A 13997-nucleotide genomic window follows, 5' to 3' on the forward strand; every position below is an offset into this window, starting at 1 on the left:
AAGTTTCCACCAACCTCATCCAGCACGGCGTTGCGCTTTGCCCGCTGCCGTTGGCGCAGCAGTACCAGGCCTGCAATGATGTCAGATGGGACGATGTCAAGGTCTCGGAAGAACTCAGCAAAAAGGTAGGCAATTTCAGAGTAGGCATCCTGCAAAATCCACAGAGAAAAGGGTTTAGGAGGAGGAGTTTGAGCGTAGGGAGCCACAAAACAGGACAGGACACAGAATGAGAGCCGGTGCAGCAGCAATGGTCCCATTTCTGCAGCTCTCCCCAAAACATCCACAAGATTCCTTCTGGGAACGTGACACGTGGTCTAATCACTATTAATACCTCTTATTGTACAAAGTGGGCATCCTGGTCTGATGGATGGTGACCCTGCACATAGCAGGGGGTTTGAAACTGGATGATCACTGTGGTCCTTTTCAACCCAGGCCATTCTACGATTCTATGAACATCACATGAATAGTCTCAACTGAGACTGGATTTGCACTATGTGGATAAGCTGACCACCTAGGCATCAGGACCGGGAACGCATATACGATGGGAGGGAAGGACAATGTTTTCAGTGTAAATAAGACAGAGGAAGTAAGATGAGAACCAAAAAAAATCCCAATCCCACATCGCCTCACAGTCAGCCTTTCTCCTCAAAGGCAATTTCATTTGAACAAAGGCTGGTCAGGAAAAACACACCAAATATATCCTATTTAACAGCCTCTGCAGTTCTGTAACTCTGTCCTGGAGTTACTGCCCCCATACTTAAGTAAGACCTCACCACCCTGGGCGCATCACAGAGAAAATGAGGGTCTTTTGCAATCTGCCAGTGAACAACCTCTGTACTGCTCACCACTCACCACTGTGCTGTCTACTACAGCATTGATTCCGAAGAGTTAAATTACAACAAGCAGGTGTTACACATCAGAGCTCCAGGTCCTGAAAGAGCTGGGCAAGTTAGCAAGCTTTTCCAAGTTTGTCTTGGAGTGCACCCAAGCAAAAGGGCCTGAAAAGAACAACCTGTGAAAACAGATCCGAGTCATCGAACCATAGAATCATTAAGGTTGGAAAGGACCACTAAGTTCATCAAGTCCAATTTGCTAAACACAGAGTTCCCAGCAGGGAAAATGACTGATCCTCTAAACGAAGACACTGCAGGAGAAGGGAGAGAACTGGAAACGACCTTAGAAAATCATCCAAAGCTTTACAGCAGAGTGACACAGACTTCAAGGAGAAATGTTATTTCCCTTTTGGCTCTGTACCATAATTAATAAACAAACAAACAACAACAACAAAAACCCACATAGGAAGTTAAGTGAGAATTGTTTGGGAGGCTGGAAATGGCTAGACTGTGAGACAACATGTCTGGTTACTGCTCAGAACAGAGCTCAAAGGCAGGGGTGACCCAGAGGCTGAACCAACAAAGAGTGGGCTTGAGCAAAATACCACACAAGCGCTGGTATTTTGAGAGCTGCCACTGTTAACTTCTCCTACCGAAATCTATCAGTCTCATCCTGGATTTCTAGCCGTATTTTCATACATAAGCTACCTTTACTCAACACTAACACCATGCGACTGCAGTCCCATCTGTAGATAGCCTGGGCTGTTCAGTTGGGCTGGTCTTCAGGGCACAATCTCCCCATCTCTTTGACAGATCAGAAAGCAAATCCCTTCTCCCCCAGCAGGCTTGCAGGAAATGACCTACATTCTTCTATTCTCTGCCAAACTCCTGGAGTGCAAGATTACCTTTTATCATTTTCTTGCTTGCCTAAAGCAAATTACATCCTTCCCAAGAATGGGGTTTCGGGTACCCGCTGCACAGGTTCTGTGCCAGCTGTGCACCTAAAGAGCAAACAGACTTCCATCAGCCTTTCCAACTTCACAACCACACTGTCCACAAAGTGCTGACCCAGCAAAAAATGCAAATGACCTCAAATGAAAAGGCAAACGACACTAACCCAAAGTAACACTACCACCTCCTCATACTCTGTCCGCAATAAAAGCCCAGAACCAAAGTTCAACGTGTATGCTTTGTTCTGAAAGAAGAGCTGTTGATGACACTGATGTGACACTGGAGGACTGACTGCAGCACCCTGCTACAAACCCCGGAGGCTCTGGGGCTGGCAGAGCCAGCGGAGACTCAGAGCTGTAGACACTGCTCCAGACTCACAGGAACAGATTCTTGCCCCGGTGCCACATTTACTCTGCAGAGCTTTATTTTCCAGCCCAGAGGACAATCATCCCCTGCTAGAACATTTTTTTTTCCCCCATGAAGCCTGGGAGAGGCAGCGATGGATTCATTTCTGATCCATTACATACGCATTCATTCCACACACTATCATGCCAGGACACACAAAGTCAGAGCTTGTTTCTTCAAAGAAAAGAGCCTGGAAATCAGTCAAGATGAATGCAAAATGGAAACCCAACAGCACAAGGAATTTGAAGATTCTAGTGTCTGCTTTTATCCTGAACTAGAAAAAGCAGCAGAAACCAACAGTCACCACAGAATGAAAAGTTTGCTTAAAAAAATCTTGACACAAGGTGAAATATTTTGCATTCCTGAATACTGCTGCTCCTGAACAGCATTCCTAAATACCTCTGTTCAGGAACTGGGGCACTTGATGCCTCTCAGGGCTCCGGGATCTGGCAGAGCAACCTGTTGGGGCAGCCAGGTGAAAACAAAGCCAGTGCACCCCAAGGTGCTTCTGCTGATGGGCAGAATGTAGCCCCCAGGGAAATGCTGCTGTTTGAGCTGCCCCGGCACACAGCTCGTCTTGTTGCCATTTTCCAGATGGATTTTCCTAAGCAGCTCTAGAAGACGATCTGTGAAAGCTGGCAGGACTGGGCTGTGCCTCCAGAGCAGGCCAGCAGCTTGGGGCAGCACATTGTCCAGCACGCAGCTGGGAGCACCACAACACATGGATTTCTGCAGAAGGGCTATGACAACAACTGCACCCTGAGGATAACGACACGTGCTTACCAACAAGCCCTTTTCATCTAATTCATACCGGCTGCCATCTGTGATGAACACATGTTCAGGTAGCCTTCACCTGACTCTCCATTATTTTTACACAGCTTTTCATCTCAGTGCATTTTTTTCTTCTGAGGTTAAAATCCCAGACTCATTTCTCTTCCTATACAAGTTCACAGCCCCTCCAATATGCTCCTTTTTCTCCTGCACCTTTTAGGAGACCAAACTATATTTAGTGAGGAGATCATTGATGCAGTCAGTCCCTTGATGTTTTCTGTCACTTTCTACGTCCTTCCACGTTATTCTGAGGGGTTTTTTTTTGGCCACTGCTGTGCACGGATGTCTTTGTTGAGGTGTCCTTGATAACTCCTAGCTCTTTCCCTGAGAGGTTGTAACTAATTCACAGCCTATCGGTGTATGCAAGTCATTTAAATTGTTTCTTCAGATGTGCACGCACTGCTTCATCCTTCACTATTATGACTTTCGTCTCTCATTGATAACAGCTCCCCGGTTCTGCTTGGTCCTCAAGGAGTTCTCAATTACTCATAATTCTGAGCAACTTAAACATTAATGCTGTCAGCACAATCCTCCACCTCAATGTTCACCTCTATCAGGTTATTAGGACTCCTGCTGAATATCACTTGAACAAGAAAACCAGGAATGAATGGGCTGCTATCATTTGGGATGTGAAATCAACCCCTTACCCTGCACTGTTTCTGCAAAGGAACAATCCCAACCGTAGCACATGAAAACTTCAAAGTTTCAATCTTCATCTGAATCCACAGACTAAACAGCAGGCCCTGCTAGCATCCCAGATAGGGCCTGTCAGTCCCCAGGAGTATTCTTGTTGCTGATTCTGGCAGCTTTATATTTTTCCATTTTCAAAGTCTCTCTTTCTCAGGCATAAGACTGACTTAAAGTAATAGGATAATCTGACTAAGTAAAGGAAAACTGAAGCTGATCACACAAAGTGCTGTTAAATGGTGAACCTAGATTGATGAAAAATATATTTTTCCACTAGTGTCATCACTTAAAATCAGTCAGTTTGCCATAATAGCAAAGTAAAGAGCAGCTTCTGGAGACAAGTTTGAAATTGACAACACCACTCTTGAGTGCTATTATCTGTCCCAGAGAGGAGTCCATAATATTTTAATCCAGAAGGTTAAGAATGGCAGTTTGAAAGAGACAACTATCCTCCCCAGTGATGTTACATCTGCACCTAAAGAGAAATAACAGCTTCTTCAGAGGGTGGTGACTCACTGGAACAGGTTGCCTGAGGAGGCTGTGGATGCCCCATCCCTGGAGGCATTCAAGGCCGGGCTGGATGTGGCTCTGGGTAGCCTGGTCTGGTGGTTGGTGACCCTGCACATAGCAGGGGGGGTTGAAACTACATGAGTATTGTAGTCCTTTTCAACCCAAGCCATTCTGTGATTCTGTGATTCTATTTCTGCAGGTAAGCCCCTGCAGAAATAAAGGCTTTAATTCGACCTACTCAGGCTGAGAGGAAGGAAAAGGAACCAGCATAGAGCAAAACGTGAAGTCTACATTCTGAGGGGTGGCTCAAATTGCTGCTTCTTGGCACACAATGTCAGTCCTTGCAAGCACTGCTGTCAAGGCTCACTGGACTCCTCGAGGCTCTGCATCTCAGAACACACGCAGAGAAATGAGGCACGTCCAGGTTTGATAGCAGGAATCCCACACTGCTCCGCTCTGCTGAGTCCTACGTACCACTGGGCACACACAGAGCTTGCTCTCTGCCAGGAGCTTCTCAGTACCTACCGACTGAGAGTCCTTTGTCCGTGTGCAGCAAAGAAAAACCTTGAGGCGGCGCGTCCAGCTGCTGGCCTGTCCTTCCTCCAGGCGATGTCTGCAGAAAAGAAATCCAGGTTTACAAAAAGGCACAGACTGAGCAATAGCACGAAGAGCTGTGCAATTTTTTCCAATAAATAGCTCACTTGGAAAAATATTTTTATGATATGTGCAAGTTTCAGAACTGAAAAAAATTCCGTTCTTTGAGTATGGTGCATTACTTGGAACCAGAAGTGGGAAAGCAAGCTAAAGGTTCTCTTTCAATTTAGAAAAGGTTAAAAAAAGCCTGAATACGGAAGGCTTCACTCAACCCACATTTGGTTTATATGACATTTCAATTTCAGCTTCAAAATTAGCTAATTGGACAAGCCTACTTAAAATAAGCTATAGCTGAGTTCATTCCACCGTTGTGAACTTGCCCTAGTTACTACACTTCCAGGGCGACAGTCCATTAAGTTGAACCAGCATTCCTACAGAACAAACCTGAGATCAAGACAGGCTCAGTGTTATGGAATTAACTGACTCTTCTTTAGCCTCCCCCTCAGAGAGCCATGCTGCCTGCATATGGATAAAGTCCACAGCTCCCATAATGGAGGGTCACTGACACGTGAACACAGACCAACATTAACATAGGTCAGTTCAATCAAAAATAAAAGACAGCTTCTATTTTTCTGCCATGAAGAGCCCAGGCACAGAGAGTTGGCTGCACCTGGAAGAAAAAGCTGCTGGTAAGCAAGTATTTGCCTACAATGTAAAAAGGAGATTTTGCAGGGCCTCACGGCTGAGCATTTTAAAACAAATACCCACAACCTCCAGGGAAGATTCCAAAGGTGGGAGAAGAATATGAGGGCCCTCAGATGGAGCTGGCAATGCTCTGTTTGCTCCACCAATGAAAGCTCATGCAGCAATGCAAAGAACTTCACAACTTCACTGCGGGGGTTGGACAAGCAAGTGTGCTCTGAGCTATTTTCACTCTGACTTCTCCCAAATTCTTTCTTCCAAGCACTGAACTTCCACATGTTTTGGATGAGTCCTACAACAAGTTCTTTAGAAAACTCTCAGCGCAATTAATCGAGCCATTTGTTTCAGTTTGATTTGTTTTGTTCATGCTGCAAGAACACGAAAGCCCACACACATCAAGAAGCCACAGATAAAAGAAAACCACAGTCCGATAGCTACAGCAGAGAACCACAAAAAGGAAGCCGGAGGTTCATGTCTCCTAAACGTGACAACCAAATCGAGTTCTTTCATGAGTTGAGACAGGAAAAACAGCTCAGATTAAGGTGACACAAATGCCAAATTAATGCTATACCTCAGCAGGCTCACATCACTGCAGACCAAGGGATGCAATAGGAACAAATGGCCCTCAGCATCTTGCAGAATCACATTCTGGAAGCAGGCAGAGAATTTCAAAGCTGCCTGGAAAGGATTGCTTCAAGCAAGTGGCTAATTTCAATTCAATTTCAATACTCTTTGGAAGCAATAGGTTTAGTAGCAACCACATAGGGTTATTTTGTGTTTCCCTTCCACGTTACAGCCCACAGCATTTTCCTTGTTAACATCTGTTAACACTCCCTTCCTACAGCAGAAATCTGCAAGCAGCAGGAAGAAGCTCTCTGAAAATGTTACAGGCCTGGAGGGAAAAACCTGGTCACGGCCCAAGGGACAAACACCTTCACTTAATTGTCTGCGATCTCAAAACTCCAGGGGGAAATCATTTTTGGTGTTTTTGTTTTGCCTTACTTTAAGCTTCCTGGCAAAAAGAGCTTCATAACCTGTGGCACAGCCTACCCTAGAAAAGAACAAAAAATGGATTAAACCAAACAGCTTTGATTTATTTTGGGATACCACAGCCACAGCATCTTTTCATCAGCAACTGCTTGGGAAGGTCTTCGCCACAATGCAGCAATTGCAGCCATTAGGCTTACAGGGCACTAACTGTGAATATTCAAGGCTAGTGCTAGCAACATACTAGAAAGGCCAAAAAAAAGCTTCTTCTAATCTGCAATAAAAAACAGGCATCTGGAAACTTTTCCTCCCTCCAGAAAATAAGGGGTCTGAAGGATTCCATTTCAAGACACAGAAAGAGCACATATTCGAAAGACCACTCAATGTGTATACATGCGTATATGGAAATGTGTATACATTTCCAATGAGAAATGCAAAATCTGTTGGATATTTTCACCCAGAGGGTGGTGATGCACTGGAGCAGGTTGCCCCAGGAGGCTGTGGATGCCCCATCCCTGGAGGCATCCAAGACCAGGCTGAATGTGGCTCTGGGCAGCCTGGTCTGGTGGCTGGTGACCCTGCACATAGCAGGGGGGTTGAAATGAGGTGATCATTGTGGTCCTTTTCAACCCAGGCCATTCTAGGGTTCTGTGTTATTTTTTAAAAGCCTTATTTTTTAGCATTCAAAATCTAATGCCCTCTGTCCTACAGAGTTACATTCCTTACTGATGGTTACATATGTCAAAACTGTATAAGAAAACAAAGCCTGCTTGTGCTGTCCCACTACAGGAAAAAGCTTCTGGAAAATGCCTTGCTTGGTGAAAAAAAGCTTTCACATCCCCATCTGGTTAGCTCAAAGATGCAATCAAGTCTTAATTAAAACATCTAGCTGCCAATACAAAAGACACTGTTTCTTGGCCAAGACCAAATTTATGAAATCTCAGGCCAAAAGGTCGTATTTTGCAGATAAACACAAAAGAAGAAAGAAGCTTTGAACAAAGGTGCCTCGTCCTAAGGAAAATTTAAACACTGTCTCCCTGTTAGCAGGTAAAGCACAGTGTTAACAGGATGGACAAGCAGGCTGCTGTGATTAGCACTGAGGCTCAAGGGGCTAGGCAGGACTGAGGACGCCAGTGACTAACACACAATCCAGCCAGGCACTACATTGCTTTGCCTCCTTTAAATACAGATGCCCACACGCAGCACCTGACAATCTGAGCTGCCTTCCTCCAAAATCACCCTCACCAAAGGGAAGCAACACTTTCAAGTGAATGCTCCCTGAAGCAAGGCAGGAAGAATGCCAAGAACCACAGGAAGCAGGGTGCCCTTCTCAGAAGTGCATTACCGCAGATTGTAGGTCCTTAGGTTGCGCTGCCTCCGCTTCGTGGCACGCAGCTTGACAAAGGTCCGGCCTGTCGGGTCGAAGACGCATAAGACAGTGATGCAGACACTCAGGATGACAACCCAGTTGCACACCACCATTCCTACAAAGAAAGGGAATACGTCACACGCTCTGCCCTCAGGTCTTGGCAGTGTTGTTTCCTGCTCTTCTCTGTGCGCATCACACACGCCTCTCCGTTGCCACAGGGCAGACAGAAGAAGCTAACCCAAATATTCCTGCAGCCAGCTGCAGCACAAAGAAATCTTCTGCAAAGGCTTCTGACCACAGCTAGGTTTTGCAGCTGGTTTAAGAGACTGCTTGTGCAGAAGACCACTAAAGACTCGCTGAGGACCTAGTGGACTGCAGCATTCCCATCACTCCCCCCAGGAGAATGGCTGGGTTTGAAAAGGAATTCAAGAAAAACAGGAAAGCCGTTCTGAACAGAAGTAGGAGAACCAGGGCTTTCAGACTCCCCATGCCAGACCCCTCCATGGGAACAGGGATTCTTGCCTCAGTGCAGGCAGCACAAGCAAATGAATAGAACAACTGTTCTGAGCACTGGATTCTTGAGGGAAACAAGCACAGCATTTACAGCTACAATTCACTACCAACAGTCAATCCCCACATGCATGAGTGAATTAGCTCTCCAAGGCAAGAGGATGCCTGTGCACACACATTCCAAATACATACCCAAAGTGACACTCTTTGCGGTGATATCATTGCAGGAAGTGTAGTACTGCGTTAGCCAAATGATGCCCACAATAGCATACACAAACTCAATCACCAAGATAGCTGAAACAAAAGGAACACAATGAATAGTAGCAGCATCTCCCTAAAGATCAACGACTGCCTTTCCCCATCTTCTTGCAAGGAATCCCAAAGATGAGTTCTTTAGTAGGACAGCTGCAGAATAAAAGGCCACAAGACTGGGCCAATACTCAAGAAAATGAACCCAAAATGTGTCCTTAACAATAACTACTCCTAAGTGACACATGGACCGCATACCTAAAGCTAGAAGTGCTCTTGGCTGCATTAGAGAAGTCAGTCCCATAGCTGACCCTTTCTCTATGACAGTGCAAAGACTCCCTTTGGTAAAGAAAATCAGCATCTAACAGTAAAGCTGGCCTGATTCAAAGACATGAAATAAATAGCAGCATGTAACCAGGATTACTTCTACTTACTACACTTAACAAATGTTTCCATCACCTCTGGCCTTTGCAGCTTTTGCAACAGTAATTCCCAACATGTAGCCCTTAAGGAAGCCCTTACTGGCTCCTCAGTTCTGCACGTTATCCTGGTAGAGAGCAAGAAATTACAGCTGACTGCGGCTCAAGAAAAAAGTTGGGAATCACTGCTCTGAAGTGCCCATCCTCACTTTCTCAATGCAGTATGGCCCCACAGTGCAGATGGGAAACGAGGCAGAGGGTAAACAGCCTTCATGTAGCACCTAGCAAGCCTTTGGTGGAGCTGGGACTGAACCCACAGCCCAACCTAGAAAACTGAGCAGCCATCCAGTCAGAATAAAACTAAGGCTGAACCCAGATCCTCGAGTGTTCTGAAGCAGAGCTGCACTCGGCTTTGCCTACCTTAGCTAACCTCCCCTCTGAGGCTACCAGCTGTGGAACAGGAGCAGCAATACCATCGAGAAAACCTTTGTGGGTTATTATTGCAACTACATCCTTAGATTCACAAGCACTAAATGTGCTCTGTTGAAATCAGACTATCACATGGACCTTGCCCACAAAAAGGTCACACCTCTAATTCCATCACCAGAGCCATTAAGAGGAAAAACAAACAACCATGAAATAAACGTGTACAAGACCCAAGTCACAGCTTAAATACAAATCTTAAACACAGGGAAGAAAATGAGATGATGATTCTTTGGACTCTTTCTACCTCCCCTGCCTCACTTAGACTGTTTTCAGTGGTGTTACTGAAGCTGTCAGGCTCTACATGCTTCCTCAGGGAGATCACGCTGTGCCTGGGAAACTGGAGAGAAAGACTTGTTTGCTATTCATGTTAATGATTTGCACTTAGCACTCTAAGGCGGAAATGCCTTCCTGATAGAGCTTTCAAGCAAAGTCACCCATCTTTCAGCAAACTTTGCCAGAAAACCATCCAGCAAAAACAAAAATGAAAAACTTGATATGATTTGTTGGAATGGGCTTGATTCTGCTTCTCCAAAAGATTCTCTCAAAGTCTTCACCCAGCACAGAAAAATCAGATCGAGTTTCTGTATCTGGAAGAGAACGGACCAGGGGAGGGAAGATAAACTAAAATGGAATCCCTGATTGATGGACTGAGAAACAGTCTCTTTTCCAACCCAGTTTTTGGTGGGTGAGAAAAGAAATGTTTTTTGGAAGAAAAGACATATGCACTCTCAGAGAGAAAATGCAACCAGCAAGCAGGTGGCAAACCTATTTACCTCCCAGTGCCTGGAGGCAGAGTATCAGAACGCACTTTGCAGGATGGAGAGATGCACTATGTGTGAGCCAAAAGGTCAAACATGCTTCAAGGGTAAGCGGATGCAGATTTAAGTATATATATGTCAGGCAAAGGACATGCACATGGCCTCGGGGTGAGAACAGCCATGATTTACAAAGGCAAACGCCTGTATCATAGGAAAACTTGTGGAAAAAAAAGAGTGGGAGAGAGGTGTAGATGCATCTCACTGTGGCAAAACTGAGCTGCAAGACAGAAGGAGAGCATATTTTGTTAGATGAAAAGGATGTACCTGCATCACAACGAGGATGACAAGTTAAAGGTTTGCTAGAAAGATATTTGGGGCACTGCATGAGAGTCTTACATCAATGACAGGGTGCACTATATGTGATGTATTCAGATGCATATCACATACAAGTGGCCATCTGGATGTCTTTGAGAAGCTGTGCTTGTCAGGGTGTGGGGAGAAAAGTCTTCTGTGCTAGCAGATGGCAGTGTGGAGGCTGAGTCATTAGGAGGCCTCAGGCCGCTGCCTCTTACCCAGTCTGACATAGAGCACATACTGCATGGAGTCTCGGGGTTCGGTGTACAGGATGCTGCCTCGCATGCTGAGCCAGATGATTGCCATCTCTGCGATCATACAGCTAAGCAGGATGCCCAGGTAACCTCTGCCGTGGTCCACCAGGTTCAGCGAGCAGGTCTCATTGGGGTTGTACACCAGCCCAAAGAGCACCACGGAGAGGATCACAAACCTGCCACGCACAGAGATGCTACGTCACATATCCCATGGGATCACACAGTCACAGAATGGCTTGGATTAGAAGGGATCTTACAGCCCACCCAGTCTCAACCCCCTTCCATGGGCTGGTTGCCACCTACTAGATCAGGATGCCCAGAGCCTGCAACTTCAACTGTTTTTCCTGAGCCCTGTACAGTAACACAGTCCAAACTCCAATCCTGGGTAGCACAGGAGGATACAAGGAGCTCTGGTCAGGCTTCCTCTTTGTAAACTGAGCTTAGAATAGCACTTATGCGAACAACCAGAAGCTGGAAATATGCCAGTGGCTGTCAAAAATGCCCCATACGAGCCTTTTAACCACGTATGTAAGCACAAGAATTACAGTTGCAAGAAACAGAATCAGCGTGAAATTCACGGTGGAACTCAAACCATCACCCTGCCTTTCTCACTTACCAGGTGGTATGCAGGAGGAAGAGGAAGACTGCTGGCAAAACGAGGTCATCGCTGCCCACAGACCAGCGACGGCGGAACACGACAATCCCTGGCATGGCTAGCAGGTCTGAGAAAGTTCAGCAGGCACAATGCTCACCTCCTAGAAGAGGAAAGAAGCAAAGACACCGTTGACCTTCCTCACCCCCGTAACAGAGCCCCACAGCCACAGGTCAGCAGAAGGCCTACATCTGAGCTAACCTACTTGACACCCAAGATGGCAGAGCTTCCTCCTTCCAGCACTAGGAGGCATGGCATGCTCAAAAAGGAGAGCGCAGGAGAGGAAGGTGCTGTTTGAAGAGTGACAAGTGTTGGGTGAAGCAGGTGTGTAACCCGTCGCACACAACTGCCACTCACTCAGCTCCACTTCTCCAGATTAATAGGACTCCTGTTAGGGCCACGTGACAGTAAGAGCTCAGCTGGCTTTGGACAGGTTACACCGGTCTCAGTCCCCAAAAAGGTCCTGTTACCACATCCTTCCAAAGGCGTGCCTGCTGCCAGCCCCTTCTCTTATCCAGCTCTGGCAGCCCTCACAAGGCTCAGCAAGCCAAATCCCCATTAGCAGTTAGCAGCAGCATTTGGGGAAGCTATTGACTGGCTCCCAGCAGAAAGCACTTACAGCCCAGGGAGCAAACTCCTAGGTGATCTCTCACTCAGCCACAAGTTGCACAGAGGAATCCTGCCAGCTCCACATCTCCTTTGTGCTCACATTGGCCCTGACAGGCAATAACAATGAAAAAAGGTTGAAGACTGTGGGGCTGGCTGTTCCTCCCCACGTTTTGTTTGTGCTCCTGTTTCTAAAGCTACACAAACCCCTTTTAAAAACAGAAACAGCAGTGATAGAAGTCACAAGACTCTGCAGGGCTACCCAGCCACCTCCTCCAGCACAGCCTTCCCACGCTGTTTCAGAGCTGCTGTGCACGCTCCAATCTGCTCCAGCCCAAGTCCCTGGGGTCAGACCAGCTTTGTGTAACCCTGCAGAGCACCCCATCTCCCTGCTGCATTTCTGGCATAACACGTTTCAACCCCCACCTGCAGTCTGTGAGGTTTTGTCAACCTCTCATTTCCTTTTATCTTGTCTACAGCCAGTCGGCCCACTGCCACCACTGATCATCTGCCGTGCCTCATGAACCACACCAAAAACTCAACCTGCACATGTCTCTAGGTGTAAAAACCAGGACAAATCACAGGATCACACTTAGGTAGTTTGAACACTCAAAGTAACACAGGCACTGTAAGTAACCAAGTGCTGCAGTTATGGAAGCTTCCCCATCCTACCAAATCACTCACCAGTCACATGTAGTAACCCTCCTTTTATCTGTTGTGCTGACCATCCTAAAACCTGCTGTGCTACCTACCCGTTCTCATACCAAGCACCAAAAGCCAGCATGAGTCCTGCACACCTTACACAGCAAACAGGCTGACACTTCAGCACGTACTTCGCTCAGGTGAAGGAAACGCTCTATTCCACACACACAGCACATGTGAAATTACAACATTATTTGGATTAGTATTTCCTTAGCACAAAACAATCTGAGCACTTGGTACACTGCAGCTCTGCCTTCAAACTGCTCACTCCTCTGGCCATCTGGAGATTCCCAGTCTTGCCACCAACAACTCTGTCACACCAAGAAATGGGCACAGGGCTGCCACTCAGCACTGCATGCTTACTGGGCAACCCATGCGCTGCAAAAGGAGTCACGATTCATTTCCAAAGACTGCCTATGCAAAAACTAAACATTGAGGTTTGAAGCCTTGCCACCCGTTTGAACAGAAAGGAGATGACAGAAGGCCTGAGATTGTAAAGCCTACAAAATTAAACAACAAAAAACCTACAGTGCTGTCACTGTGAGAATTCTGCCTTCGTTCCAGGGCAACAGATCACAGAACCATATAATAGTTGGGTTGGAAGGGACCTTAGAGATCACAGAACCACGGAATGATTGGGTTGGAAGGGTCCTTAAAGATCACAGAACCATATAATAGTTGGGTTGGAAGGGACCTTAAAGATCACAGAACCACGGAATGGTTGGGTTGGAAGGGTCCTTAAAGATCACAGAACCATGGAATGGTTGGGTTGGAAGGGACCTTAGAGATCACAGAACCATGGAATGGTTGGGTTGGAAGGGACCTTAAAGATCACAGAACCACGGAATGGTTGGGTTGGAAAGGACCTTGAAGATCACAGAACCACAGAATGATAGACCTGGAAGAGACCTCAAAGTCCACCCATCCCCAACCTCTGCTGTGGGATGGCTGCCCCCCACCACATCAAGCTGCCCAGAGTACCATCCAGTCTGGCCTTGAGCATACCTCCAGGGATGGGACACACACAACTTCTCTGGGCATCCTCTGTTAGGATCTCAACACTGTCTGGGTAAAGAGCTTCCCCCTGAAATCCAACCTAAATCTCCCTTCTTTTAACTAAAAAACATTCATCCTTGTC

At 46.5% G+C, this 13997-nt stretch overlaps 1 protein-coding gene across 3 annotated transcripts in view; it reads right to left on the reverse strand.

Moving 5' to 3' along the window:
- DAGLA (diacylglycerol lipase alpha) overlaps window positions 1-13997 on the reverse strand; it is a 59482-nt gene that overhangs the window by 24590 nt on the left and 20895 nt on the right. For all 3 annotated transcript variants that reach the window (XM_072338001.1, XM_072338002.1, XM_072338003.1), the window contains 6 exons: window positions 11516-11654; window positions 10864-11075; window positions 8572-8673; window positions 7846-7984; window positions 4743-4830; window positions 15-149 (listed from right to left, as the gene is read on the reverse strand). In XM_072338001.1, the coding sequence (XP_072194102.1) occupies window positions 15-149; window positions 4743-4830; window positions 7846-7984; window positions 8572-8673; window positions 10864-11075; window positions 11516-11610 (771 nt within the window). In that variant the 5' untranslated portion in view covers window positions 11611-11654. The remainder of the gene's footprint in view (window positions 1-14; window positions 150-4742; window positions 4831-7845; window positions 7985-8571; window positions 8674-10863; window positions 11076-11515; window positions 11655-13997) is intronic.

Source organism: Excalfactoria chinensis, chromosome 5, assembly GCF_039878825.1.
Source record: "Excalfactoria chinensis isolate bCotChi1 chromosome 5, bCotChi1.hap2, whole genome shotgun sequence".
Classification (NCBI taxonomy): domain Eukaryota; kingdom Metazoa; phylum Chordata; class Aves; order Galliformes; family Phasianidae; genus Excalfactoria; species Excalfactoria chinensis.